Source organism: Anopheles gambiae, chromosome 2 (assembly GCF_943734735.2).
Source record: "Anopheles gambiae chromosome 2, idAnoGambNW_F1_1, whole genome shotgun sequence".
NCBI classification, from domain to species: Eukaryota; Metazoa; Arthropoda; class Insecta; order Diptera; family Culicidae; genus Anopheles; species Anopheles gambiae.
Window position 1 is genome coordinate 12,338,240 of NC_064601.1, and position 26,200 is coordinate 12,364,439.

At 46.8% G+C, this 26,200-nt stretch overlaps 1 protein-coding gene across 13 annotated transcripts in view; it reads left to right on the forward strand.

The window, feature by feature from the left end:
* The window catches only part of LOC1281190 (uncharacterized protein CG43867), a 178,842-nt gene that overhangs the window by 149,375 nt on the left and 3,267 nt on the right, over nucleotides 1–26,200 (forward strand). For 4 of the 13 annotated variants that reach the window (XM_061642015.1, XM_061642014.1, XM_061642020.1 and 1 more), the window contains 12 exons: nucleotides 17,723–18,934; nucleotides 19,003–19,255; nucleotides 19,962–20,551; nucleotides 20,625–20,768; nucleotides 20,840–20,984; nucleotides 21,060–21,172; nucleotides 21,256–21,465; nucleotides 23,483–23,578; nucleotides 24,543–24,655; nucleotides 24,752–25,130; nucleotides 25,211–25,385; nucleotides 25,471–26,110. In XM_061642015.1, coding sequence (XP_061497999.1) covers nucleotides 17,723–18,934; nucleotides 19,003–19,255; nucleotides 19,962–20,551; nucleotides 20,625–20,768; nucleotides 20,840–20,984; nucleotides 21,060–21,172; nucleotides 21,256–21,465; nucleotides 23,483–23,578; nucleotides 24,543–24,655; nucleotides 24,752–25,130; nucleotides 25,211–25,385; nucleotides 25,471–26,110 — 4,070 coding nt within the window. Of the gene's footprint in view, nucleotides 1–5,777; nucleotides 6,078–8,280; nucleotides 8,789–17,722; nucleotides 18,935–19,002; nucleotides 19,256–19,961; nucleotides 20,552–20,624; nucleotides 20,769–20,839; nucleotides 20,985–21,059; nucleotides 21,173–21,255; nucleotides 21,466–23,482; nucleotides 23,579–24,542; nucleotides 24,656–24,751; nucleotides 25,131–25,210; nucleotides 25,386–25,470; nucleotides 26,111–26,200 lie in introns of those variants that run through there. The other 9 variants (XM_061642021.1, XM_061642022.1, XM_061642017.1 and 6 more) reach the window with 9 other exon arrangements.

Below are 26,200 nucleotides of genomic sequence, written 5' to 3' on the forward strand. Positions count from 1 at the left end.
TTATGGTTAATTTGGGACAGATTTTCATGCCGATTAGCGTGTAGTCAACTGCAGAGCACACACCGTCGTTAGTGGGATTGGCGTTTTTATACCACATTAATAAACTGCATTAAATTCGTGTGCAAATAAAGCGATTACTCATGAAAATGGTTTTGCGATTTATCCGGCAATATTGCATACCTTTGGGCGTTTTCAAAAAGTGTTGGCATTTTTGCTGTAAATCGTGTGCCCTAAAAATGGTTTGCAATGGTGCACGGCAAATTGCATACCTTCTGGGCGTTTTCAAAGAGTGGGCGCATTTTTCGGCGTTATTCGTGTTCTCCGCGTCCAATCGTACTTTCCTCACAAAATCAATACTTATTTCGCAAAAAGCAAAACAATTACAGCTCCACACAACTACCCTTCTCCCCCACTCTTTTCGGTGGCTTCCCACCAACGTCGAGGGGAAATTATTTCAAAGGTAGCCACACAGCTTCTCCAAAGAGCTAAAAAAAAACACTCCAATCAGCACACTGTCCCGCAAAGAAACGTCACAAATTGCGCCCCAAATGGACAGTAGTGTGATTGTCCTTGACAGGACGGGCTGGTGTCCGGCAGACCCCAGAAGCTTGCTATCTCAATCCCATTTGTGCACCAGGCTGCACACCACCGTGGTGGTGATGGGCAGAGCGGTCAGACTCCCAGACTCGCAGCCACACAATCGACACTCGTTCCCACCACAACCTGAGCAGCGAGAGAAATACACTCTAAACGAAATATATAAAATCCGTCCTGCCATTTCCGCACGATTTACTTTAATTGAATCGTTCTTTACCGCCGCGACCAGGCGACTATTACCGGGTGGGGGAACAGTCCGCGCTCACTGGGGGATGATGACGCGCTGGCGGACGGTATCTTATCGCTGGCATCTTCTAAAAATAGGGAGTTTGCCGGGCGTTTTCCCAGCGACGCGTTTTGCACTTCACCTTGGCAAAGTTGGCAAGTTAAAATGTGTTTTTTCCTTTTAGTGCTTCAATTTCATGCGAAAACGAAGCAGAATAGCATGGCCCATCGCTGGATGATCGTCCAGTTGGAAAGAAACATTTCCTGTATCCTATTTATACGCGATAACATCCAACGGTTTTCCAACGGTGTGCAGCCCTGCGTACAATGGGTCCGGCGGTGCAATGCATCTTCGTTCGTTCGTTCGTTCGCACAAAGGGGAATACTGTTTTTTTTCTTTTGCACGGTGTTTCCCTTCCCGTAAAGCACTCACCGAGCAGTAAAGCGAAAACTGCAGTAATCCACCTTTAAGTTATCTTTGTACGCGTCCATTCCCGTTCTGCTCCTACTCATGGGTTTGCTTCAGCCAGCAGCGTTTATGCTTTGTCCCGCTGCAGTCTTGGCAGCCGTGCACTGCATCGAGACCGATCCGTCCATCGGGTCTTTTTGCTTCCAGTTCCGGGTTTGATCCTATCCCATTAAAATGATGGCTAGCAACAGCAACTTTTGCAATGCTTTTCGCCTTCCGCCCAGCCCTTGCGATCCTCTTGGGAAGCGGGATAACGTTTTGTAGCGTACGCGTGTGATAGTGATGTGCTGGAAGGAAGAAATAAAACACCAGAAATATAGATATGAGAGAGAGAAGAAAAAAACAAACACATAAAAACACATAAAGTAATATCCCGTTAGTCGGTTCCGTAACGTTAGCACGGTTGGAGGTTTCGTTGCCGTACTTCCGTCGGAGTTTGGACTGTCTGGGGGTAAGACAGGGGCTAAAAAGAGCGAGAAGCGGTTGCTTGGTTTTGACACGTAAAAAACTTCACATTGAAGCATTGTTTCGCTATCCTCGCCAAACGACTGGACGTTTTAACGATAACGCGATGTGTTCCAACTGAAAAAGCGCCCAATCATGCTCCTGCTACTATCCCACCGCTATTGCTATGCTTCAAATCAAGCAGCACTTCCCTCATGCACACACACACACGATTAGGGAGTCATTACATTACGAACAAACCAAAGCACACCACTATAATATGCTGTCATACTTGTCATTCCCAAAGGACGAAAACACCACTCAGCAGAGAAGGGCCATTGACTGATAAAAGCAAGCAAGTTCCGGAACTTCCGACCGGGATGATTTGACTGCTGCCTCCATTGGCCCACAGTTTTATGAGTCCATGTCCTCGAAGGGTGGAGATTTTACCCCCCAAAACTGGTGTGGCCGTTCTAGTTAGGGATCACCAGCATGGAACTGGAGATATATATCGTATATTCCTCCGGCAAGGATGTAAAACCTTCTAAGAGGCTTATCTTTTCGGCTTACTTACTTTTATTCTGTGTGTGTGTGTGTGTCTTTCTATGAAGTGGATTTTATTCCATTTTGTCCTTTTTGTCCCCTCGTGCGACTATCGTTTCAGCGTGTATTGGATTTAGGAGTAAAGGTTCAAACCCGTTCCTTGTGCTTTGGTTCGTACGTACGAGGCTACGGGTCCCTTAGTATTAGAATCCTTTTCCAAGCAAAAAAAGAGGGAAAACATCTTAAACCTCAACACCAGAATACAGACACACACACAAGAAGCGGCGCTTCCCGTACTTCAATTATGCAGCATCGCCACAAACAATACCTGCCATCGCTATTAGCGCTGCTATTTGTTGGAGGCCCCGTAATTAGTGACACATAAATTATTCTCACATGCAATGCGCCCATGGTTCGTCGCACCCGGTTCCGCCGTTTTGTTCGCCGAAATGTGTACTGCAGAAGCGATGAGGAAGTGTTGTTTCGTGCTTTTGCTTTAGCCTTGCTCGTAACGCAAATAGTAGCGAACAGAATAGGCTCTAGCCCTCGGGGAGACAAACCTTATGGGAGGGATGTGTTGTGTAATGTTAAATTTTGCTGCACACTTTGGTGCCCATTAGTGCGGTTAGTGCGGTGGGCTCTCTTCAGTATCCCGATAGGATAATATTTGGAACCCTTTTCTATATGCAGTTTACCTTTATAGGGACATCTAGGTTAGTTTTGTGAGATTTTCTAAACGATAGAATGAATTACTTTATTTTTTACAATATAATTCTCTCAAAAATGAAAACTGTTATGCAACTTATTTTCTAATCAGTGCTATATTATCAGCTTTATTTATTGCGGTAAAACCACAACCACAACCCCCTGAAGCTAATAAGCCTCCTATAAGACATGACGGCGGGGCCAAACGGAATACAAATGTATTTTTCGTATGCAAATTTCAAATTTGAATTTTACAAAATGCGGATCAAGCTCCAAAAAGCTATACCCACCAGTAGCTGGGCCAGTTAGTGGAATTCAATTTGTAAGCTATAGTTTTAGTAGCAGCAATTTCATAAGCGAGACTGTGTTTTGCTGCGTAGTCGCCAGTCTGCTTGTTTCGTTTCCTTTATATTTCTATTTTAATAATATTGTTTTCATATTTCTCCTGTCGCAACGCGCACCGACTATTCAAATGTGGCGCGTGCATACGTTTCCAGTCGTTCATAAACTTTAATTTATTGCCAGTGGAATTATTAGCAAACGTGCAGCATGCTGGGAACGTGTGTTCCCGTTCTTTTGCAAAGGCACTTCATCAGTGCGCGCGTCGTTCTTCGTGGTTCCTCTGTTTCTCCTGCGCGTACCAAGATACAAACGACATTTTTAAACTTGCTTTTTTCGCTTCAAAAACACAAAAAGACATCTCAACAGTAGTAGTAGTGGTGGTTGTGCTGGTAACCAACCAAGTACCTAGAGCACTGCATCCACTACACCCAGCCAATGCAACGTGTACTAGAAAGCACCCAACACCCTACGCCAGCACATCGCCCTGCTGCCTCTGTTGCTCTGCTGCTGCGATTGAGTCGAGACGAGGAAGGAGATTTGATTATGACAAACAGCTCTAGAGCTTTTCTTCGCCTCATGCCGCCGGCCATGTATTCCCTTGACAGAATGCCGTTTCGTTTATGGGTCGTTTTCGTCGTTTGCATCTTGTGCTGGAGAGGTTATAGTTTTGCATGCTGCAACTGTGCAATTGGGGGCATCGAAGGGGGGGGGGGGATTTGACTGCAACGATGACATAAAAGCGAATCATGCAGTCCAAAATTGCACCGAAGGGATTTGATATCCTTGCGGAGCAGCGATGGAACGCCAAGCACGTGATTCAAAGTTCGGGCACAAGCGGGTTCGCGTTCGCTGCACCAGTTTTGGAAGGATATGCCAACGGCCCAAGCAGTACACAGTATTGAATTCCAATAGGTTTTTTTTTACCGGGTAGTAATTTAGAAACCGTCCGACACCGTCGATCGCTAATTGGATTGGGCAACGGAGCAATACAGCAAACCCCGATAGTTTACTTTCACACCTTTCAAGCCTTTACTAACACGAACCTCTTTGTTCTTTTCGTTTCAGGTAAGAAACATCGATTGGCGATGGTGAGAATGAATAAATATATATTTTAAATGGAAAAATGATTCACTGAAATAGATTGTTGGTTTATTGGAACCATAATTATAGAGCTGCTGGCTTCCCAAAGCATAATTATCCTGCACTAATTGCACACTATCATATTCCTGTTACTGAGGGTTATAAATGGCCCGTACTCTGCAGGCCATTCGATCGGGATTTCCTGATTTATGTTGGTAAAAAGGCAACAGTATTTTGTGGTTGGAAATGGTGCTTTGCCTCCCTTTACCTCGAACGTAATTAATTTAAACATGTTTACTGACAACCTACGTTCAGCTTTGCCACTAAGGCTCTCCTAAGGGTAATAAAAATGAGAAACATAATCTTTCATTACTTTCATTACAACCAACATCTATCCTTTACAAACTTTAATTGACTCATTTTCATAAACATTCACCGCCCAAAAAAGCCTATATTTCTCAAAGCGTCCGGCAAAAGATTTTCAATTTAACGGGAACCACTTCCCCAAACATACCCGCTTCCCGTAAAAACCCCAGCCCACACCCACAGCATGCATGCACACGCACGTAACGCACGAAATCGTAATCCATTTCGGATTAGCTGCTGCCACTTCACTTGACAACTGCGGCTTAACCACCACCGACTTTTGGGCCATCAAAAGGGCAAAACATGGTGAACAAAGCATCCCCCGAAACATACACACATTCTTCTCCGGCTCATTGGCCGGCACCACGGTCCCTCGTGGGTGGGTGTGTGTGGGGTTAAGTAGCAGCGGCCGTTATTAATGCATTTCGTTCATAATAATGGGCATCTCTGTTTCCTCACTTTCGGGTAACAATCGGAGCAATGGAGCCGCGCAGTGGTCGAGTGGTCGGTCGGAATTGTGAAATGCTGTTTTAGAACGTTCTTATTATTCGACCATTTGGCGCTCGAACGTACACAACCGTCGAGCAAATGGTGCAATCAAACATTTGGAATAAACACGCAGAACAGTTTATGTTCCGCAATGCTCCAAGTGAAATTAATGAATAAATTTTAGTCGCTCAAAACATAAACAAATATTTAAACATGATTTTACTATATTTTTACCAAACTTTTCACTAAATATGATTCATTATAAAGTTCCTTTAAAAAAACCCCAACTTATTCTCCATACTTACGACTTTTGCATACAACTGCTCTCTCGCTTTCGCCTCACGGCTTGCCAGTTTTCCTTCTCTCACTCTCCCGGTTGCCAGCGTTGCTCAGAGAGGACACGCAATCGCGGTTGCTAGATGCTTAGAGTCGTACGGCGTGAGCATGGCATACTTTGCTTGCCTGCGAGCGAGCGACCGAGGGCGACAGCATAACTTCTCTTATGCTGTGTGACAAAATCATTTCTCTCGTACCGTTCAGCCCGTGCGGATGTGCGTCGACGGCACCCGGTTTACGTTCGTGAATGGAGTGTTGTGAATGCTTTTGTGATTTTGCCCTACAAAAGTGTGACTAGCCGCACACCGATCTTAAAAATCCGAAAAGTGTTGATTTCAAATTAAATTGTGCGATTGTCGTGCGGAGAAATGCATTCTCTCGTGTGCAGAAGTCGTTGCGGCGATGCGGTGTGGCTTGAGATAGTGGCAAGCAGTTGGTGAAGCATACTTAACGGAAGTGTACTTCCACGTGAGATCATGTGGTCAGTGAAAATGTTACAAAACCATGTTTAAATAAGCGTATGCTTTTCCCTGCCATAAAACTCCAACACCGAACAAAGAAAGCAGTTCTCTATTAGATAGAGCGTTTATGGCTTTGGTTCTCTATATCGTTAGTGCTAGGCTAGCGACACGTTTTTTCGCCCTTCGTCAAACCGCTCCCCTCACCAGCACCGAATTGTGCTTCGATTGCTAATGAACGAAAAGCGGTCCCCGGCTCCGGAACACGCCTCGAAACCTCGGAAACGAACGAACGAATCCGAAATTAATTGATCTCCGTCTGCTTCCGCGCTGTTTCGAATCTTGAATCTAACCATCGTACATGTGTATGTGTGTGTGTGTGTGTGTGTGTAATCGTGTGAATCATTTCCTTCGATCGTGCGTGCGTGCGTGCGTGCGTTCGTTTCTTTTCAGTTGGTTGCGTACGTGAGTCCGTGCTGATTCGAAACAATTCTGCCGTGCGTGCTTAACACCCGAATTGTGGAAAAACGGAACCGGACGAAGAAGGAAAAAAACCCAAAAATCAAAACGAAAAATATTACACTTTGATAGTTCTTTGTGTGTGTGTGGTTGTGTGCTGCACACAGTTGGGCCCGATTTACTCATAGATTTATGCTGATTTCGATCATTGTTTCTTAGTTTCGGGCGATTAATTTTAATTCCGCCACAATCGCACGCGCTGCGGTAAGGTCGCAAAAACTCCCAGTGCCTCGTTCGCTTCAACCACCCTTTGGCACGTAATACTCTCGTTGCCGTTGTCGTCAATTATGTTTCTTTGGCAAGTTTTTGTTTTTTTTTTTGCTTTCTGTGCGTTTCATAATTTGTGAAAAGCGAACAATCACGCAACCTTTTGTTTTGTCCACTTGTTTGCCGTCCCAACGAAGACGCATGGAGCGGGTTTTGCCAAAATAAAATAATAAATTTGCTGTGGTTTTTTTTTTTTTTTTTTTTTTTTTTTTTTTGCGCACCGTCAGCTACAATCCAAAAAGTTGTTTGAATGATCGTAAAATTAACAGCCTAGCAATGCATGATTTTTAAGGCAAATAATAGCATTAAAATAAGAACTAAAACCAACAAAGAACATTGCGACCGAATGCAACGCACGAAAAATCCATCCACGCCATCCTTTTTTTTCTTTACTTGCGTACGGTTCTTTGTCACTTGCGCAAAACCCAACACCGCCGGCACCACCACCACTGTGCGTCGCCGTACGCACGAGCATAATTCTTGCGTTCCGTTCCGTAGGCGCAAAAAGGAACACCTTCCTCTCTCTCTCTCTCTCCCTCTCTCTCGGGTGCGTAACCGCACGCGCTGTGAAGAAAGTGCGAAAGAGCGAGAATGCGAAGGAAGCTGAAAATATGCATCAAAACCATAACTGACGGGCGCGACATTATGATGCCGTATGTCGGGTGTTCTCGACACCCTTACCCGAGGGGATCCGGTCCAGTGTCTCACCCTCCATGGTAAACGGAAGAGTGTTGTTTGAAGCAACAACAAAAAAACAAGAAGAAGGGACCGCTCGATGACGATGAACCAGCTGACGCGCGCGCGACGCTACCACACTTACGCAAAACGCGGTCGTGTGTGGGTTTAGTTTAGCTTCGTTTTAGCAAAAGATTATTTTCCTATAAATTATACCTCCAATAAAGCAATGCAGAAACACACACACATGCAACATTGCTTGAGCTGCTGCCGGTTTTGCATCAATCCTTTTAAGTGACTATTCGTTCTTTTTTCCCCCTTAACGGTTGTGCGTACCTACAAAAGTTCGTTTCCTCCCCTAGCGCGCACATGTTGCAAAGGGGGTTTGTTTCTCGGTGCATTTAATGCGTGCGGCATGTGCGTTTGTGTGTGCGTTACCCTGGCAACAACGGTAAAGGATGATTGTTTCTATGTGTGTGAGTGTATTGCGATCAAAATTACACGTGTGTTGGTGCGATCAAGCAACTAGATTCTAGTTCGAAACAGAGACGCGAGCAAGCAGACAGAGCGGCGAACCCACTTTATTTTCCAAAATAGAGTTTTTCTTTGCTTTGCGTCGACGGAAATAGAGGGGGAGAAAATCTTTTCCCTTCTTATCGTCAAATGTTTGCACAGTTTTACTTGCACGTAAATTGATGTTGTGCGTTTGTCTGTGGGCAGTAAAAAGATGAAAACTCAGTTTTATGTTTCTATTTGTTACACAAGTTCAGCTAAAAAGAGCATTCAGTGAAGCCCGAAACAAAGCTTGCTGGTTCGTTAATGATAAATGCAAAAATGTGTGTTAATCAGTGTGACATTCAGTGCTTATTTTTAATTAAATTGAATGTGAACAACATAAAATGGTGCTCCTATTTAAGTGAGATTTAAGTGAAAAAGGTCCCCAACTCCCCCTCCAAACAAAAAACACGTGACATCCTTTCCGGTTAGTGGATCCGCATCCGGCTATTTCTAAAGCAGCCAACCAAAGAAAGGCAAAGGACGAAACAGCAACAACAACAACAAAAACAGGATATGCTGGTGGCACCTTAGAAAACTGATATCCCATAGCGAGCCGAGGAAAACAATAAACTCTGAAGTAAAACAGCACACCCAACCCAACCCGATCATCGAACCCGCGCGCGCCATCATCATCTTCACCAGCGTTGCAATAATGGGCCGCCGGCAAGCGGCAACTGGGCCGCGTGATGGCGCTGCACGACAAAATGCTTTTCTTGTGTACGTATATTGATTTGTAACTTACTGCTGCTGCTGCTGTTCCGTGGCACCGTGTACATATATTTCTTCCACCGTTCGCTTAACGAACCCCGACAACGTGTAACGGCGCGGCGCGGCACACGTCAATCAGTGGCAGAGTGAAGTATAAAACAGGCAAACCCAGCCCAGCGCACCCATATTTTGGGGCGGCGTTGCGTTCTTTCGCCATGTGACCAAAAAACCCCCCCACTAGAGAAAGAGTGAAGTAGTCAATGGGTCCACCCAAACCCGTAGAGCTGTAACAAATCGATTCCCTCGCGGGAGGGAAAAAAGGCGTGGACAAGTTGGCTGGAGATTGGCTTCTTTTCAGAAGGGGGGAGCTTTCATAATCTTTCACATTTCAGCTTTTCTGAAGGGTAATTAAGAACAATGCCGCACCACCGAACCGAACCGGCTGGGTGTGGACGTTTATGGCAGCGCTGATTTATGCGCCACTGAAACATCCATTGGGGGGGGGGGTACTGGGGGTTTTCATCTTTTTACTACCAACTTGCTTCACTGGTAGCAGTATAGAATAAACATTCACTATTCTAATTCGAATTCGAATTGGAATCAATAATAATCAAGCAACTGCAAATGATCGTACACCCCAGATGCATATTTGGTACAATTACCACAGCACAGCAAAGTATATATGTGCAATAAAATCATACGTTTCCCCCTTTATGCCTCAACACACATTCTGCCAAGTACAAACGGCTACGTTCGGCTCTCGTTACTTAAGAACGTAAAGAACGCACACACACACACACATAAAATGTCCATAATTGATTGCGGCCAGAAGACTATTAAACTTCTTTCTGGGCCAACTCAAACCCGGCGTGTGAGAGAAAACAACTTCCTCCCCTACATCTCCATCATGCAAGGAAAAGTAATCATAAATAAACATTCCCATCGATCGTGAAAAAAATCAAATCGGAATCCGTTTTGTCCGCCTGAATAGCAAATTACAATTGTGTTGTTGTGTGTTTGTGTGTTTGCGTTTGCAATCGCAAATCGTCACTCACCTCGTCCCAAGCCTTTATTAACTGCGACGAACACACGATACGCAGCAGCAGCAGCGCACCGATGATTGTGCAGCAGCACGCAACGCACCAGGCCCGTTTCGGTTGCCGCGTCTCTGTTTGCTGATTCGTTTGCAAATCAATAAATAATCAATTTCGCCCTATTCTTGGGTCGCTGGCTGAACACATTTACTACACGAGGCCTAATACGAGAAGAGTGTATGCTTCTTTAATGTTCCCGTTTTCGGAGGCGGTGGGAAGTGTGAAGCAAAGTAATATTCGAATTATAGGCCAGCAAAAGAATGTGCACCAAGTACCGTACTTTTAACGATCCATCGATCGGTCGATCGTTTGTTCGATGCAAATCTGTCTGGGTAATAAAAATAAGTAGCGCGCACGGCTCGAAAAAAAAACTGAAAAGCTGGTATTTTCCCGTACGTTGGAAGAACGTTGAAATGAGCAGCGTGCACACACACCAAAAAATGGCAATTTAAAAACAATCAGCTGCCACCGCTGCTACCAGTCCTGTCCTGTTTCGGGGGAAAGCACATTATTTCCCACACAGAGCCAAACCCCCCCCAGCCCGACAGCCCTTGCATTCCAAACAAAAAACCCATTCCAAACACGGGGCGGCACGTTCCATCGGAGTGAAAATGGAGTGTGTTTTCAGTCGGCCCGAAAAGCGTAAAAGAAGGGAAATTTTCACAATACAGAGCTGCTCGAGGAAACGAGGAAAACCATCCGATTTGTGTACATTTTCAATCTGCTGCTGTGAGAGATTTCAATTACGCCACAGCACAACCCGAAAACGCGCGCTCTCCATCCGGTGTGCGTGCACCCTTGCCGCTGCTTGCTGCACCTGCAGAAGAAGAGAGCGCACCTCGAAGCGAAGGAAATGGAGCAATTTGGGAAAACATATTTTTAGACTCGAATGCATTTTTCCCCTTTTTCCCTCTCAGCTAAACACGGCCAGCACCGTGTAAAACCGGACCCAAAACCCGGGTGGACGACGGTGTGGGTTTCGTCCGGGAAAGTGTGCCATTATTTTGCACAACTGACCTGACAACATGTGTGTAAGCACACTTCTTAGTGTACTTTGCTTCAGTGTCTTGTGTGTTGAGCTGAGCTTTTGTGTTACTTACATACATAAAAAAACACCTCCCCCCCGTGATAGGAATGTAATGGAAATACACATTATTCCACATTGTGATGTCGCCAACCAGTCGGGAGGAGGGCATTAATGCAAAAAAAGAAGAGTAAAGCACAAACTTTGTCCATTATCGGGCCAAAACTACACCATTTTCGCCTCCACCATTAAGTTTTGCATTTCGCGTAGAATTGTTTTCCCCTTTGTCCCTTTGGACAAACCACTGGCGCCACTGGAATGGTACGCTAACGCCTCCCCCTTGCTCTCTATCGTTCGGCGGGCGACGTCTTGGAACCATCAGCAGGCTGTCATCCTGCCTAGGTTTGTGATCACTATAAGGGAGTGGGAGGTCGTTCTCTATAACGCTCGTTTATGGTCGTTTTTTCCTTCTACTGCCCCCAAAGCGTGATCTTTCACTTCTTTTCCCTTTTCGAACTGATTCTGATTTCTTTGTGACGACTGTAAGAAGGGTTGAGAATGGCTCCTAAGCAGAGTGTGTCTCAGCTCGGTACGTCTGTACCAATGGAGAAGAAAAGAAGCAAAAAAAAGGAAAATGAAATTGAACACGACGACGACGACGACTGGTGGTGGTACTAAAACAACGATCAAAGTGCAACGCCAACGGGCCAAGTGTGAAAAAAGCGTGCTGAGAGAGAGAGAGAGAGAGAGAGAGTATGAGTAAGTGAGAAGAAGCAGTTTCCATTTGCGGAAATAGATTGCCAACTTTTCACCGCAGTGGCAAGTGGAAAGCGGGACATCCCCCCTTCCCCCTTCGTAAGAACTAAACTTGTGAAAGATTTAATTGAAATCCGAGCGACAGATTCACGGCGGCTGGGTGTGATGCGTTCTGCAGTCGTTAACCGTGGTGTCGCTTGTCGCGTGCGTCAAGTGCACAAATATAGCAGAGAGGGAGAGGCAGAGAGAGAGGCAGAGAGAGATTCTTAGGAACAAAGGACTACCTTAAATAGCGTCTATATCTTTTCCGCCTTTCACTGTAGTTTTTCTTTTACAGTCAAACAAGCAGCTGCAAATGTGTTTTTAAAAATAATAACCTTTCCATTAAAAGTTTACCCCGTTATTTGAACCTAGAATTTGCCGGATTAACGAACGAAGGTGGGGAATTTCCGTTCCCAGAAATGTTAATTACTTCCAGTGCCTTCACTTCCCTTCACTGCCAGCCCTGTCTTAGCGTGGTCTTGTAACTGAAACTGATGAAGCACGGTAAAGTGCTTCAGGCTCGCCAATCCCTCCACCTTAGAGCCATCGTCTGCAAAGGGGTAGGAATATTCGCCCGTGCAAAAGTTACCAATGAAGCCCTATGCATGATTGAGTGGGAAAAGTTGAAAATTGATCCTGCACAAGCCCCCCTCAACCTCATCTTCAACGGCTCATCATCCGTCGGCCGATGGTTGTCTGCACATTGGAGTGTGCACATGCAAATGTGCAGAGAGTGGATACTTCCCGATGCAAAAAGCTTTACTTCTCCATGTACGAGAAGTTTGTAAATCTGGCAAAGAAGCACACTAACACAATCTATCGTTGTTTGAAACAGATTGCTTGTATGAAAAGAAATGCGAAAGTTGCAACCAACGCTACCTATCAGCGATCTTCCATTTCCAGTTTACAGGGTTTTCCAGGGGTTCTCATAGTTGTGGAACACTTTCTTCACTGTATCTTATTGGGAAGCGAATTTTATATGGTGTCAATTGGACTCTATCGCACACATAACGTGAAAACGGGATTCTAATTGGATATGAGCCATATGAGCTTATCCAAAAAGAGTGCCAATCATATAAAGTTCCCTTACCATAACAAAGAGTGTCAAGCAGGTGTTCCACAACTATGAGTACCCTTCCCCTGAAAACCCCTGTATCGTACAGACTTAAAACTCTTCTCACGATGCCACTTTAATTCACTGCCATATGTGTGCAATGGCGTTGACAATTTTAACTTATCTCGACGCTTCGATGCATATGCCGTGTGCAGTGTGATAAAACTCCTATCCGGTACACGGCGCCTCAATCATGGCAACAGAATTACCCCATAAACCTGAACCTGGATGGATTTGAGCGTACACTCTTTCCACCATCGTGGTAGTAAATGCAGCAGCAATGCAGCCTGTGCATGTTGTGCTGCAGCACATTTCCGACCCGGTTGTGTTTCCGGTTGGATTACTACAGTTCTTCCGCTTCGCGTACCTGGTGCGTTGCATCCTGGGGTATTGTGGAGTAACACCTTCATACGACGCGATCCATACCGCACCAAGCTAGGGAAAATGGATGGTTGTATTTTCGCCTTGCATGGTTTACATTGCCGCAGAGCTGCACAGAAAAGAGGGCGACACACCCATCGGTGGATGGTGGATTTTTGTTGCCTTATGGTGCATCCTTTCTGTTTAGAGCGCGATCCCGTCGCTGTAGGGCGTGCGACGATGTGCTCCTTGCCTCGTGGAAAGGATTTAATCAGTTGCAGTAAGGCAACCACGCCGCCAAGTCGATGTTACTATCCGCTGCCACAAGGAAGCGTGTACAATCGCCGCGTACAGTGAACGCATTTGCAATAAATTATCTAAACCCTGTAGCACTACTAGCACCACCAGTGGACCGAAAGTGGGTATGAAGCTCGTTCGCTTTGCCACCCAGTATGCTGCAGCGTCCCGGGGTGGGTTCAGCTCAGCTCTTTCTCCATAATCTTGAGCCAGTCATTGTCGAACTTCTTGGAACGGTTGGAAAAGTTTAGCTATCTTGCTAGAGGCACACCCAACACGAACCCACCCCTCCGATGGTGGATGCACCACCGATGCAATTATCGTAAATTTTAACTTCAACGCAAAAACAATGTACATGTATACGTATGAGAAGAGGGTGATGGTACCCAAGTGATACAGACTACGCGAGCTTAACAGGTTTTTGGGTGCGGAGAGTTTAAGTTTTCGTAGTTTCAGCTTGGCAACTCTCGGAAGCACTAACGCCGAACAGAAAACAGTATATTACATGTAACAGTGAGCAGCAACATCAACTTTCGGTAAGAAAATGTTCGTGGGGGGAGAGGGGGGTGGGTTGGGGGGCGTCGTGACCCCGGTAGAGAAAGTAACAAATGTGTTCGCCTCAAAACTCATTCATTTTAAGGGGTAGAGCAGCGCGCCCGAAAGGTAGGCACACCGCATCGCACGAGCACACTAGCTTGTGGGACCTCGGTAACAAGGTGGCGCGTTTGTACGCGTTATGGCACGCGATAGCGTGTGCCAATTTTGTGTGCCAAAACTCCCGATACGTCTCCACCCTTGCCCCCTCCCCCCCCCCCCCTTGCGGTCCCTTCAGTTCCTTCACTCTCAACCTGTTGGCGCTGGTGGTTGAGGGAGTGGTGCCGGTATCACGTAAATCAGGTTGATTAATTCAACAACTCTTTCGTTTATGACGTTCGCCACCTATCTGCTTGTGTAGCAATCCCTCCACCTTAAAATACATCCTTACAATACGTTGACGGTGAGTTGATTACGAGTGGGGGTTTTTTAGGAATTTATGCTCCCATCGTCGTTCCCAGAGTACCACAAGAGTGTACGAATATTTATTAACTCCGATAAAGAGAAGGATCACACAACGTTGGCTCCCTTTTTCTGCCCTCTCCCTTCTATAATCTCTTTGGATCAATTTGCTGGATTGCTATTTGCATAAACAGTGAACTCCACCTTGAACAAACAAAGGATAATAAGCCCCCTTTTCTTTCGTATTTTCCATCCCACCGCGGTGTTGGCCATATATTTCACTGCACAGCGGGTGCTGTAAGGACGGATTTGATCCGAATTGGAATGGAAGATGAACAGACACAGATATACATCCGGTACCGTTCCCCTTTTTGCGTTGCGTGATGGATAGTCTGACTCATCCTCGAACCGATCCTTTGCTGTGCTAGCAAAGACTCCTTCAATAGGAATCAGTACACGTTCGTTTGTTCAACTTCAGCTTAGTACAAAAACCCATTGCATGGGGCAGGTCATTGTGATATCCCGCGCCACAATACGGTATTGTACTAGCGTCTCCCCCTTCATCCGCGTTTGCTCTAGTGTCCACGGGGTCAACAAACCTTTCACCGCCCTAACATTCCGAACTCCCGCATCCCGACTCTGTGTGTGGCTGTGGCAAGCAAACAGCAAAATTCAATCACATCCCTTCCGTGGCATTTCCGTGGGCCAGGGCGAGATATTTCAATCCACACCGACAGACAGCAATGGTGGCGGTTGTTGGTTTCGTGTAACAGTTGACGGACGGACGGTTGGCTTTGGCTAGCAAATTTGCAATATTTCATCCCTGTCGCACTCTTCTCATCTTGCCAACTGAACAAAGGAGGGTGGTTTTCCCTCCGCAAAGAATAACACCACACCATCCATCAAAGAAGTTTTGCATCACCACGATGATGATGGCAGAGGCACAACCGAAACATTAGAATCCTTTTTCCACGTAGCAACAACCACGTGATGGTTTGGGCTGCAGTTTAAAAAAAGCTAAATTCTTGCGCATTGCTGCTCCTTTGCTATGCGCACTTGTTCCTCTATTTCCTAGGAAATGTCACTTTTTGACTGGGATTAAGTTTTCCAACCGGAGTGTATATGTCTGCCTGCTTGCATGTGGTGCCGCAGTAGCAGGGTTCATTTTACGAAACAGAAATATCATTGCCAAACACCATGTCATGAGGTCCACACACACACACCTCGGAAAAGCGTTGACCACATAGCGTAAAAGTTCCCAAACAGGCCAACGGAAACGAACCAACTACCAACGAAAAGAGTAGCAAAGAAAAATGCTGTAACAAATTGCAAATTGTAACGCGTAATGGATATTTCTTGTTTCTGGGTTGGTCGTTCTATGGTTTCCATTTTCCGTGAAATGGGGAACCACTTGCGAAAATCCAACACTATACTATGCCTGTAGAGTGACGAAAGCACGAACTGCAACAGTAGAGTAGTGTTTCGATTTTTCCAAGGATTTTTGTCGAATTTCCGGTTTTCCGAGCCTGCCTAATGCCTGCATTTTGCATTTTACATCCGCAACATCAACACTTTAATTAGTGGTTTCATGTAAAACTCTGTACCGTGTACCACATCACAGATGGAAGTCGCAATCAAGCCGTACTTCCCCGTCTTCGACCACAAACACTTATTGCAACTCATCCAAGCGACCAGCAGCAGTGAGACAGCGCATTCCGTTCGGTTCTGGTCACACACTACAATGTCATCGCCTTGCAGCACCGTGGGGATTGGGATTCCCTCCCTCCCTCTTACAATGGCATGGCCCTGTCCAAAGTTGCGACCCCAAAGGACATTATCCCAATGGGAGGTTTTTGCTGCTGTGCATTGAAATGGAACACTGTCTAGCATATCGGTAGCGGAGATAGTCATGCTTCACTGACATTCTAGTGTACACGCACAAGCCTACCAACGTCAACCGCCACGGTACGATGGTTCATTGTCCTTTCTGGGGGAGCGAAGGTGCGTCGTGGGAGAGCGAAGGTGCTTCAGCTTCCATCAGCCGGCGTCTCAAACGAATAGCATCCCAGGGGAGAAAAATGTATCAATTTGCTGCTTGGTTTTTTCCTATTTATTACAAAACATCTTCAAAGCTGGTGCTTATTTTTCATCTCCCTTTTTCATTGATTAAAGTCTGTTGTTTTATGCTTTGTTTTCTGGCGTATCTCTGGCACCGTCTGCTTTCCATGGCAACGGGGGCCAACCACATTGCGACTGTTTAATATAGAAATTAATTCAACAAGCATGCTTTGACTCTTTACCCATTTCAAACAAACAACACACACGCGCGCCACACTCTTCAACTGAAACCGTTTTGAATGATCGCGCGAATATGAAGTGCGCAAATAAAATACGCCCCAACACACGCACACGCTGAAAACCGGGCGTAACAAACCAACCAGGCAACTGATTTTTGATAATGAAATGTCTTGAAACCACACCACCGATTGTGTCCCGCCGATTTGTCATCATCCCTGTGCAGAGATGGCATGCAGGACGACGACCGAGATGATGGTCGGCACGTGGCGCGGCACGTGACCCTACGGTGAGATCAAATGAAACGAGCGCAAACATGCGAACATTATTTCCTCTGTGTCTGCCCGTGTCGCCAAACTAATTGACGGCCAAAAAGATTTCAACCACAAACTTTTACACTGTTTTTGCCCATCCAGCATCATCTGCACGGAATGTGTGTCTGGGTCTGGGTGTTTTGTGTATTCTTTGTATCTCTAATCCGTTTTTCATCGGCTTCCAATCGTTGTGCTGAGGTATCAACAGCAGTAGCAGCATGAGTTTAGCAATGACTTCTTTTTAGAGCTGTTTGGCCCCGTTCGCAAGATTACATCTTGTTTTATCCCGGCGCTGGTCTTATCCTTTCCGTAGGGTATTTACTTTTTTTAGACGTCTTGCTATCTATCTACACAGCGCCGCGGGAGGACAATGACTGTTTGTTGCTTGCTAGGTTGGAACATGCTCTACGGCTGGGTGTTGGGCAAAAGCAGTGCAAAATTCAATTAAACTCTTGGATGGAAACTAATCTGCCCGGCAGCGTTCCGAGCCGAACTTTAATAATGTCGGTGTGTTGGTGTAAAGATGCTCTCTGTCTTGCTTGCTCGTTGATTTTTAGCTAAATTTTGCTTCCATCGTGGGAATTACTCTATTGAATCTTTTTAAGTTTAGCTAACAACGTTCTCCTTTCCTTCGCTTTCCCCACACCAGGTGCGGGCCATGGAGCAACGACTGTGTGACTGGCCCAAGTCACCGAACTTAACCGGGCCGTCACCCTCACCGAGCAGCAATCCGGCTGCAGCAGCAGCAGCAGCAGGAGCGCAGCAAGCGATCGCGGCAGCAGTGGGCGCGGGACCTCCCGGTACCGAGCAGCCACCGAAGGGTACCGATCCGGTGAAGATCAGTCAGCTCGAGTCGGCCATCGAGGAGCAGAAGCAGCTCCGCTTGCAGGACGCCCGCCAGGTCGGTGCCAAGGCGGCCAAAATCAAGGAGTGGGTCACGAACAAGCTGCGCGAGCTCGAGGAGCAAAACCAGCTGCTGCGCGAGCAGAACATCAAGTGCAACCAGCAGCTCGAGCTGCTGCGCAACCACATTGCGACGCAGAGCACCCGGCACAGTAGCGTCGCGCCGACGCAGCCCGTCCGCACGAGCCTGAGCCTGGACGTGCAGGACGTGAAGCGGCGCAGCGGCCGCCGGCGCAGCGAATCGCTAGACCCGCCCGAACACCGGTCCCTGCACGCCGGCAGCTCCGGTTCCGGCTCGCACCACCATCCGCATCACCATATTCACCACCATCACCATCACCATCGGGGCAACCTTTCGATGGAGCCGCAGGAACTGGCCCGCGACTTGGCGGCGGCGGTCGATGGTTTGAACCTACTGCCGCTTAGCCAGCAGCAGCCGCACCAGCTGGCGGCTGCACCAGCCCAGCCCCAGGCGTCGGGCCACGGGGCGCATCAGCATCACCCGCAGCCGCATCATCAGCATCCGGCACCGCCACCGCCGGGCATGGGCGCCAGCCCCGGCTCGGACGTGGACGCCGTGCACGACTATGCGGAAATCTACACGCCATCGCGCGAGAAAGCCCCGGCCTGGTTGAAGGGGCTGCCGAGCGGTGGCTCGAGCACGACCACGTCCGACTCGGTGGCCGATCTCGGTACGCCAAGGCCGCCGACGCCGCCGCTGCATCGATTCCCCAGCTGGGAGGCGAAGATCTACCAGGTGGCGAACGATGGGCTGGCGGGCGCTGGCAGCAATGGGGCGGCCGGTGCCGGTGGGGAGGAAGGTGAGTCGCAAGATCAGGAGTCCGGTTCGGGCATGACGGCCAGTGTCGGGGGCGGTGGTGGCGGCAATTCCCGCTCCCAGACCGTATCCGGCGGCTACTGTGATATCAGCGTACCGGTGTACGCCACCGTCAAGGGGGTAAGTGGAAACGGGAATGGTCAAAGGATATACAGCAGTATAATGTGACGTTTTTTTCCCCCTTCCAGCGTGCGTCACAAATCCGCTCGATGCCGTTCACCGGCGATTCTAGCGACGACAGCAGCGACGGGGAGGACGGCCACGGTGCGATGCTCACCTGTGCCACCTCGACGCACAACTCGCACAACTCCACCAGCACGGACAACACGGAGACGAGCACGTCCGGCAGTGCCTCTAGTCCCTCGAAGAGCCTCAAAACCTCCTCTAGTCTCAGCCCGGCCAAGCGGTCCGGCTCGGAAAGCCCAAAGAACAAAGGCCGTGGTAAGCAGCGTCACGAATTCGTGGTGTTTTATTTGCTCTGTTTGATTTTGCTGTTGCTTTTTTCTTTTTCTTTTGCCTTTTGTTGTTGTCTGTTTAGCTTTTTTTTGCTTTTTCTTGCTTTTTTGTCTTAATTATTATAAACTTTTCTATTATTTTGATATTTTAAAAGCTGTTTTCTATGTCTTTCGTTGACTTTTATATAAGTATAAGCATTTTATGATGCTATTAAGCATTTTATGCCCTCTTTACTCAGTTTCAACTATCTCTTTTGATAAAAAATAGTTAAGATTCTTGTTACATACTGTTATTTCACTGCTTCATTATTTAGTGCTAGTAAAATTATAATGTTTGATAAGTAGTTGGCAAAATTTGATAATAACTTTTACCATTGTTTGATTAGCTTATGATGAAGCTTATGATATTTTTTTAAGACTTAAATTATGTATACTAAACACAACATACATTACAACATATCTTTTATACAAACTCACACCCATACTTACATAAATATTGATGTTCTTCTTCTTTTTTTTTGCTTTTTTTTATTTTTTCCTTTACTCTTTTCTGTTTTCGTTTTCTTCTGTGTTTGTTTCGTTTTGTGTTGTCTCAAAAACATTCTCACTAACGACACATCACAACACACACCACAACATCATAATACCCACAACACCGGCAACACCGGCGTCACGCGGCTAACTTTTGACAGCTATTTCCGAACTGTCCTTTGAATCAGGCCTCTCGGACGACTACGCCATCCCGCCGGACGCGGTGTCGACGGTCGACACGACCTGCATGGACGCCTCGATGCCGTCGCTGCTGATGCGCACGTCGTACGCCGACTCGCCGAACAAAAAGATGGAAACGCTCGAGAAGGTGGGCCACCTGGCGAAGCTGGGCGGCAAGCTGAAGACCTGGCGCAAGCGCTGGTTCGTGCTGAAGAACGGCACGCTGACGTACTGGAAGAGCCAGCACGACGTGAACCGGAAACCGCAGGGCCAGATTGCGCTGGACGAAGCGTGCCGCATCAATCGGGCGGACGGTGCGTCCACGTTCGAGATTGACACGGGCAAGAAGGTGTACTACCTGACGGCCGACTCGAACGCCACGATGGACGACTGGATACGGGTGCTGCAGAATGTGCAGCGAAGGAACGCCACCAAGCTGCTGCTGAGCCGGGACGACCAGAAACCGACGGTGCAGGGCTGGGTGACGAAGGTGAAGAATGGGCACGCGAAGAAGTGCTGGTGTGTGCTGCTGGGGAAGATGTTCCTGTACTTTAAGGCACCAGGGGAGACGGTAAGATCGTGGTGGTGGATGAGTCGGTGTGTGGAGTGGAGAATTTATAAACTAATATACTGTGTATGTGCAGAATCCACTCGGCCAAATTAACATGCGCGATGCACGCGTCGAGGAGGTGGAGCATGTGTCCGACTCGGACTCGGAGGAGCGTGAAGATCCCGCACAAAGCCAAGCACGGCTCACCGTTGCCATCTATCCTCAGCAGCAGGGAGTGGTAAGATAGCTGTAACTTTTTCGAAATTCACCCGTTCATCCTTACTTACCATATTCTCTCTCACTGCACAGGGCCCGACGTACTTGATACTGCCTGGCAAGCAGGAACGCGACAACTGGCTGTACCATCTAACGGTCGTGTCTGGCGGTGGACCTAACGCCGGCACACAGTACGAGCAGCTAATACAGAAGCTCATGGAAACCGACGGTGATCCAAGTAAGCGTGGAGATTTGCTCTTTCGGTCGCCACAGCAACACATCACGACTTATCTTTCCGCTTTCTTTATTGCAGACTGTGTCCTCTGGAGACATCCGATCCTGCTGCACACGAAGGACAACATCACCTCACCGCTAACCTCACTCCATTCCGAAACGCTCCAAGCGGAAGCGATCAAACTGTTCAAGGTACACAAGGATTGTAGACTACTACTACTACTACTACTACTACAACTCTTACTAATCACACACGTTCACCGTTTGCTTTGCAGAGCTGCCAACTGTTCCTTTCCGTAGCGGTCAATCAGCCCGGCATCGATTATCACGTGGTGCTGGCCCAGAACGCCCTCCAGCAATGCCTGGACATGCCCGAGCTTCAGTCGGAGCTGATCTGCGCACTGATCAAGCAAACGTCCCGCCATACCGGCCAGAAGCTGGGTGTAGGTGTCCAGGTAAACAAGAAACTGGCCAAACCCGCTCGTGTAAGTTTGTCCCGAGGGCGCTTCTATGTGCTTTTTATTACTTCTTCTATCTCTTATCTATCTCTCTCTCTCTCACTATCTATCACTTTACTGTGAACTGTTGTTTTGTTTTACCTTACGTTTAACTGGTTGATTGTGTTTAGATCTAACACTTAGCTCCCTTTGTACGATGGATCGGTTCTTCCTGTTCGCATTCCTGCTGCAACCGCCTGTTTCCTACCCTTTCCTTCAAACAAACCGATCCATCGTTTCCCGGTCACTGCCACGTTCTTCCCTATTTTTTTCTGTACTAATTGGATGTTTCACCTAAAACTCTTACGTACGTTCGTTCGTTCGCTAGCGTTAAGAAGAGAACTTTCTGCACGAATTTTACCACTACTTGCGAGCTGAAACCTTAATAGCCAGCCCCCTTAGCCTGTAGCACAGTGTGCGGTTGATCACGATAAGCCGGCCGCTTCGCGTAATCAATCGCGCACAAAACGAATGCATTCGATTTTAGATTCATTTCATACACAAAATTCAACCCAACCCGAACAATCCACATCCTTCAAGTGATCGTTTTTCGCTGTACAGTGGTTTCGTCATTTCAACTGTACAGTAATTCTACCGTTTAGTTTTCGATTAGACTTTTGGGTTTCCCTTTCATATATCTATATACGTTATTAGTTATCGTTTCCGCCAACCGCAACTAATCGATCCCTCTAGAACTTTCACCCTCCGAAACGGCCAACAATCGTTACACGAGTGTAGGTTACTATATAGCGTCGCGCAATTAAACGCGCATACCCATCAATTACGTGTTCATATCACTCATATCATTTGTTGTATCACTCCACCATCACCTCATGCCATCACCAATCACTTCACTGTTTCCTGCATGATCGTTTTCTTCATCACTAGTAGAAACGCTTCCAAAAGGGCGTCGTTTTTGTTTTTAGAAGGTTGTTCAGGGCTTCTCATAGCTGTGCGATACTTTCTTGATTCTTTCTTTGTGGATATTAACTTTATAGGATGGGAATTGGACTCTGTGGCACCCTTTTTGGGCAGGCTTTTTGGGAATTCCTATTAGATTTGTCCAAAAACAGATGCAATAGAATCCAGTTCCTATCACAAGAAGTTCATTTCCTATCAGAAAGAGTCATGACAGTAGCCCACAAGTATGAGAACTCCTGGAAAACCCCTCTATACGTGCTCGATCTTCATCTCTTGCTTCAACTTAACGTGTTTTATTTGCGAAAAAATCTGCTTCCCATTTGATCACTTTTTTAGTTCAATGATCACATTCTGCTTAAATAAATTATGTATCAAACAAGATTCTCTTCTGTTTGCTTGTTACTCTTATATGTTTAAGTTTGAGGTGTTATCAAAATTGGTTTAATTATTTTTATTTTTAATTTAAACATAAATTGATACAATCTGACCGCTTTTATCTCATTTACGATGGAGTTTCCGATCGTAAGCATGTGCAATAAATAGACATAGCCATCGTTCGGAACAGAATGCCATTTATAGATGCCCTTTCTCGATGTTCTAGATGAAAATTAGACATTAGAACACATTTCGATTAGTTAGTTGAAGTATATGGATGTCAAAACTTCAACATAAAGCATTTTAGATAACTGCTAAAGATCATATTTATGTAGGCAACATGGTTCGAGAGTGCTTACATGTGTCATATTCAAACAATTCACCACCCCAAATCCAACCCTAGCTGCACTCATTGTTCATCAACCGATAGCAATTGATCCACAAAATCCATCTAACCGATCTTTTTTTTACTCTCTCTTCTCTCTTTTTTCTCGTTTTTCTTTTTACCATTTTCACTTGCTTCCCTCGGATTTGCGTTTTTTCTCTTTTAAACCAACGTTTTTATTGTGCAATTTCACATCCACTCCTCTCTCTCTCTCTCCCTGGCTCGGAATATCCACCTTTTTTGGTCTTTTTGTTGGATTTTTTTTTTTGTTTTTGTGTATTCCCTTCTCTCTATCTCTACCTGAATTATCTCTAATCTCTGTAGCAACTACTGCTTTGCGCAACCCAGAGTTTGTTCACTTGCGATACGCAGCAGGGCAGCGTTGCCCAAGCGAATGGGAGCTCACCCACTTCCATTCAGGTAGGAAACTGGTTGATTTTTTGCGAATTTTTTCTTTTGTTTTTGTTTCCTGGTTTCGTTTTCCTCGCTCTCTCTCTCTCTTGCATTTCTTTTTTATGATTGTTTTGTGTTGCCTCCTTTTGGATTTGTTTTTTAATGTTTTGCTATGCTGAATTCTTTGTGTTTTCGGTTTTTCGGTTATACGAGTTTGAGTTTTAAATGTCTTTCTTTTATTTTAGACGCTTTTTTACATAGTTTCCTTGTTTTTAAAAAGATGTTCGAACACATAAAACACACTTTTTTGGTTAAACACATCCACACACACAGACCTCACCGGTCCGGACACGAGTTGCTGTATTGTTTGCACCTGCGCCCACCCACCCAAGCTTTGCGTAATTCCCCCGTTTTTTTTTTTTTTGTTGTTTAGCCGGTAGGATCTTATCGCAGACGGTTTTCAGTTTGGTTTTATACGGTTTTCTACGCCTTTGTTTCTATTACACTTTATTGCCTTGGTAAAACAACGCAGAAACAACACCAGCATACCCTCCCCAGCATATAAAGGCAGTTGTTGATGAACAAAATTAAGTAGTCTAATTGATAAGTTAACACACTGCTTCCGATTGCAGCCGCTTTAAAATTGTAACCCAACCGTTGGCTTTACATTGGATTTTGAAGAAATTACCGTATTTTAACATTTAACACTCGTTTGTGATTGCGTTTCGTGAATCTTTGAACCTAAGCTTGTTACCAATAAGCGTAAGCGTTACTTAATCCCGGTTTAATCTCATTTCCTTTACGCTTTTACAACGTTTAACACAGCAACTTGCCCACTAACACACTGAGTTTGGCTTATGGTTTAAGCTTTTACTGATTGATATTTTACGTTCATGGCAGTAGCTTTTGTTTCGTAGTGTTAAGATGTATGATTTAAGGTAGAAGCATAGCACGGTTCGCTAAAACCCCGCTTCCCGCTCTTCAACTGCAGGCTCCCACCGTACCTCCGATCGATTGCAAATCGAATCCACCGAGCTACACCTTCATCCAGGGCTGGCAGCTGTTAGCGTTGGCCGTTTCCCTCTTCGTTCCTAAAAATAGTCGGTAAGTAGTAAATTTCAATCAAATACACTGTAACCTTCCAAACACGAATCCCCTTGCTTTTCCACCCCCCCCCCCCCCCCCCCCCCCCCCGTTTAGCTTACTGTGGTACTTGAAGCTGCACCTGTCCCGCAATGCCGACTCGAAAACGGACTGCGGCAAGTATGCGGCGTACTGTGAGCGAGCGCTCGAGCGCACCATGCAGAACGGGGGCCGCGAAACGAAACCTTCCCGCATGGAGGTGCTGTCGATATTGCTGAAAAACCCGTACCACCATTCGCTGCCCCACGCCATCCCGGTGCACATGATGAACACCACCTACCAGGTGGTTTCGTTCGATGGCTCGACCACGATCGAAGAGTTCCACGGTACGCTGGCGCAGGAGATCGGGTGCCGGGATGCTACCAACGGCTTCACCCTGTTCAGCGACGATCCGATCGAGAAGGACCTGGAACACTATCTCGATCCGCAGGCTAAGGTAAGCTAGAGGGAAGAAAGGGGGAGCGTTTTGTGTATCGAATCTAGTCGCTATTAATGCTTTTCCATATTTACCCTTAGCTTTGTGATGTGATTTCCAAATGGGAGACGGCACTGCGCGAGAAAGGTTCGGGCAAGTTTGAAAACTCTCGCGTCATACAGCTGACGTACAAAAACCGGCTTTACTGGAAGCACGCGGCCAAGCTGGAGACGGAAAAGGAGCGGCTGCTACTCTGCTACCAAGTGAACATTCAAGGTAAGCAGCCATCACACATCCAGCGTCCGGCGCTTATATTCCATTACTAACAAACCACTTTGCCTCGCTCTCTCTCATCTTCCAGTGGTACAGGGCCGATTCCCGCTGTCACGTGATTTAGCGCTCGAGCTCGCCTCGCTCATGGCGCAGATCGATATGGGCGACTTTGCGTCGGACAAATCGAAAACCAACTCACTGCAGGCGCTGGACAAATTCTACCCCTACCGCTACCGGGACGCGCTCAACCAGGAAGGGCTGAAGGAGCTGCAGGAGCTGCTCTCCGCCAAATGGGCACTGCTGCGCGGACGCTCCGTACTGGACTGTGTGCGCATCTATCTGACCTGTGCCCGCAAGTGGCCGTTCTTCGGGGCGGCCCTATTCCAAGCGAAACCGCGCCACTCCGATCAAGCGATGGCTTGGCTGGCCGTGTCCGAGGATGCGCTCAGCGTGCTGGAGCTGTCGTCGATGGCCACCATCGCCCGCTACCCGTACAGCTCCGTGATGACGTTTGGCGGCTGTCAGGACGATTTCATGCTGGTGGTCAGCGCGGAAGACACACTGCAGTCGGCTAGCAACGAGCAGAAGCTGCTGTTTGCGATGAGCAAACCGAAGATACTGGAAATTACGCTGCTAATTGCGGACTATATGAACGCGCTGGGCCACACCCTGCCCGGCACGCCCCAGATGAACACGCTCACCCGTAATGGCAGCCATCGAAGCATACGGTAAGGGACTGGGGGACGTTTTCCCGCTCTTTGGCTCGCTTTCTAAAGCACAAGGAACATCGCTTACGCTTGGATGCTTGTTTTTTTTTA